Source organism: Nestor notabilis, unplaced genomic scaffold (assembly GCF_000696875.1).
Source record: "Nestor notabilis isolate BGI_N333 unplaced genomic scaffold, ASM69687v1 Scaffold34145, whole genome shotgun sequence".
Taxonomy (NCBI): domain Eukaryota; kingdom Metazoa; phylum Chordata; class Aves; order Psittaciformes; family Psittacidae; genus Nestor; species Nestor notabilis.
The window spans coordinates 251-3,650 of record NW_009928480.1 but is presented as its reverse complement, the minus strand read 5'-3'; the positions used below and the strand labels follow the sequence as shown (position 1 = coordinate 3,650).

General features: G+C 40.9%; 1 protein-coding gene across 1 annotated transcript; it reads left to right on the top strand.

Annotated features, from left to right (window-relative positions):
- Positions 1-1,036: 1,036 nt before the first annotated feature.
- Positions 1,037-2,968, top strand: LOC104405727 (E-selectin-like; the record flags this gene model as incomplete). Its single annotated transcript, XM_010014517.1, has 4 exons — positions 1,037-1,073; positions 1,443-1,829; positions 2,549-2,656; positions 2,783-2,968. Coding segments are annotated over exons 1-4 (718 nt in total), but the record flags the coding sequence as incomplete, so codon positions are not given.
- Between the last annotated feature and the right edge of the window lie 432 nt (positions 2,969-3,400).

Sequence of the window (3,400 nt, the reverse complement as noted above, 5' to 3'; positions counted from 1 at the left end):
GGAGCGTACAGTCCAAGGGACTCTTTGAAGCTAAGTTCACATTCCAAGCTTGACTGCTGCAAGTGACTGATGAATCTTTATTATGAGCAAGACTCTAGAAGAGTACTAGCAATCCTGGGGCTGGCAAACCTTACCACAGATGAGAGCTCTGCACAGTGTGCTGTGGTCCACAAAGAATGGCTTGTCCCGTGCTGCAGTTTCCATCTTTTACTCAGTTAAGCAGGTTTGAATGTCAGTGCTTTTCTTACTGAGATCCCGAAAGAACTTGTACCCCCTTGCTGCAAAACAATATGCTAGGTAAAAAGTTGGAATCTGCTCATTCATACAACTAACTCAAAGTAACCATCTTGCTCCTTCCTGATATCCTGTAATTGTGTGTTGCTGTCAGTAAAACTATGTAATGTAGCACTTGGCAGTTTGTCAGCACAGTTTGTCTTTGTGGGGTGGTTGATTTGCCAAGGGGAAGCATCAGGCTTAATGTGTGGGAGGGCCAAATCCTCGGATTTTCCAAGAAATGTTTTTCCACGTGGAATTTCCCATGTCGTGGAGGGTAGGCCAGTTGAGAGAATAAAAGGCTGTAGTAAAGGCAGGGGATTACACAGTCCAGACACTTGGAGCTGAACTTAATCTTGAAGTCCATATTCGGCAACTTAGCAACGGAAAGCGGTCACTGAGAAATACTACAGAGGACTTTTGCCACCTGGCCACCACAACTACAACCTGTGAGTATAAATGGAGTATGTTTCTCTGTTTCATTGCTCAGCTAAAGGAAGATGGGACAGATGGAATTCTGTGTTGGTGTTCTTTAAAATCTGTTTACATTTGAAAGCCATCTCGATACTAAGAACTGGTTTAAAATGAATAATTTCCTAAAAATGGAAACCATATTTAAATCTTTGTAATAATTGTTAAAATGTAAAAAAGATTGCATAGACAGTATTTTATATTTAATTGTAAATAGTCAGTGTTTGTTCTTCACAAATGTGTTCCTTTGATCTCTCATAGCCATCTGCTTAAAAGGAACACTCTCAGAAACATGATCTGCTTATGGTTCCTATCTCTTCTTGCTTATGGTAAGTGAGTGTTCTCTGTGTAAAAAACTAATTGGATGGTAATGTTAGCATGACTGCTCTGTTTGATCTTAGAATTAAACAGAATTTTTTAACCTGACCTGACTAACTTGAGGCTAGGTTCACATAGGAAAACCTAGTCTGCTATGCTTTGTATGATCGGACATGGTTTCACAGGCTGAAGTCCCTGTATTTGATGCTGACATGCGTGTTTTGAAGCTGGCCAGTTGATTGTTTATAGAACAATTGCCACTACTTTTTATGCTGTTTCAGAGATAGACAAGTTTGCCATGGTTGTAGAACTTTTGCCTCCTCTCTAGAAGAGGATATATAAACATCAGACACCAACATTTTGACATCTCTTCATTCTAGGACTTACACTACTGCAGGAGGTGAATGGTTGGACGTACCATTATTCAGACACAAACATGACCTACAGGGAAGCAGAGCTGTGGTGCAAAAAGAGATATACTAACATGGTTGCCATTCAGAATAAGGAGGAAATTAACTATCTCAATAACTTCTTACCCTTCAATCCGGGTTACTACTGGATTGGAATCAGAAAAATTAATGAGGTATGGACCTGGATTGGAACTAACAAAGAACTGACAGAAGAGGCAAAAAACTGGGCTTCAGGTGAGCCAAATGGCAAAGGGAACAATGAGGACTGCGTAGAAATCTACATCAAAAGAGGGAAGGATGATGGAAAATGGAATGATGAACAGTGTGAGAAAAAGAAGGTTGCCTTGTGCTACACAGGTATGATGTGATAAAGGCTATTCTAGTATGACTTTGTGGAGATGAGGTGGTGGGTGGCATGAGTTGTTTATAAGCACTTGTATGATTATCCTTGCTACAGAGCTGGATTGATCTCGCTTACGTTTTAGCTTCCAGAATATTATACATCTTTTGCAAGCAAATCACCAGACCTCTAATCAGTGAAGAGAAACAGGGTCTTCAAGATGGTAATTTCCATCCCACTTTCAAGTGGGTGTCTCAGCTAGATAAGAATTGCCCTTTTGGAGGCATCTGTCTGCTGATTCTAGATCACTGGATTAGATTAGATGCTTTGTGTAGAGGTGGTTAAGGCAAAAAAAAAAAAAAAGTCAAATATCAGCCAAATTAGAGCTGTGGTGAGTTAGTGAAGAATGGACCTGTTGAGGATTTCTACCTATGCCACAGTATGTTGTTTCTTTTGCATTTTAAATATTGCTGATATCTACCTGAGAACAAGTGGTCATGGAGTTTCTAGCCAATAGGATCCTTTCCCTGAGAGCTAGTCTGTCATAGGTGGTTTTTTTGTGAAATGACAGGGTAATTTTATGTACTAAACCTCCTGCTTTTCTTTTGCTATGCAAAGTGCTTGTTTAGAGCCAGAAAGATAAGCAAAGTGCTAGCCAGGTTTCATTAGTGGCCATTGCTGATTCTTTTAGAATTTGCTATATTTTTTCTTCTTCGTTTTTTTTTTTCCTCCCCAGCTTCTTGCAACCCATCTCTCTGCAGTGGCCGTGGAGAATGCGTAGAGACTATTAACAATCACAGCTGCAATTGTAACCCTGGATTCTATGGGCCAGAATGTGAGTTTGGTAAGATTACTCCATCCTGCTTTTCAGCCAGGGCAATGTTCATGCTAGCCAGTGTTCAGTATGGCTGGCTTGTTGATTTACCAGCTCAGCCAGTGAGACTGACTGTATACCTGGTGTTTTTTGAAGTTGAGAGCTGTGATCCACTAAAGAAACCTGATCATGGGAGCCTCGAATGCAACCATCCATTGCAGAACTTCAGCTACAACTCATCCTGCACAGTCCAGTGTGAGGAAGGCTATGAACTGACTGCATTGGAGTATGTGTACTGTACCTCTTCTGGGGTCTGGTCTGCCCCCATTGCAGCATGCAAAGGTGAACTTTCTACATTATATGTACCTCTGAACTTCAGTGTTGCTCTGTTAGTAGTTACAGACTGAAGTTCTGGCTCATTCCTTTGTGGAGTTAATTACATGATGAAAGTGCTATTTTATTGCAGCACACAGGTCTCTGTTCCTGAAGAGGTGAAATGGACAGGATGAATGTTCTGGCCCTGGTCTAGATTTCCTTGCAGGGAAAATCTAGACCTTCTCTTAGTAGGCAACAGGGAATGGAGATGATCTAGCTGTGAGACTGCTCACAACAGACCAGATACTCCTGACTGTAGGAGTTTTTTGAGGTGTTCAGATTAAAATGCTGTTTGAAGGAAATAGCATCAAACATAGCAGTCAAAATGGGAAAATTTTGGATTGTAAATAGTTGCTGTCATGAGCCGCAGATGAATTCATGGCCTTGCCTTAAGTGTCA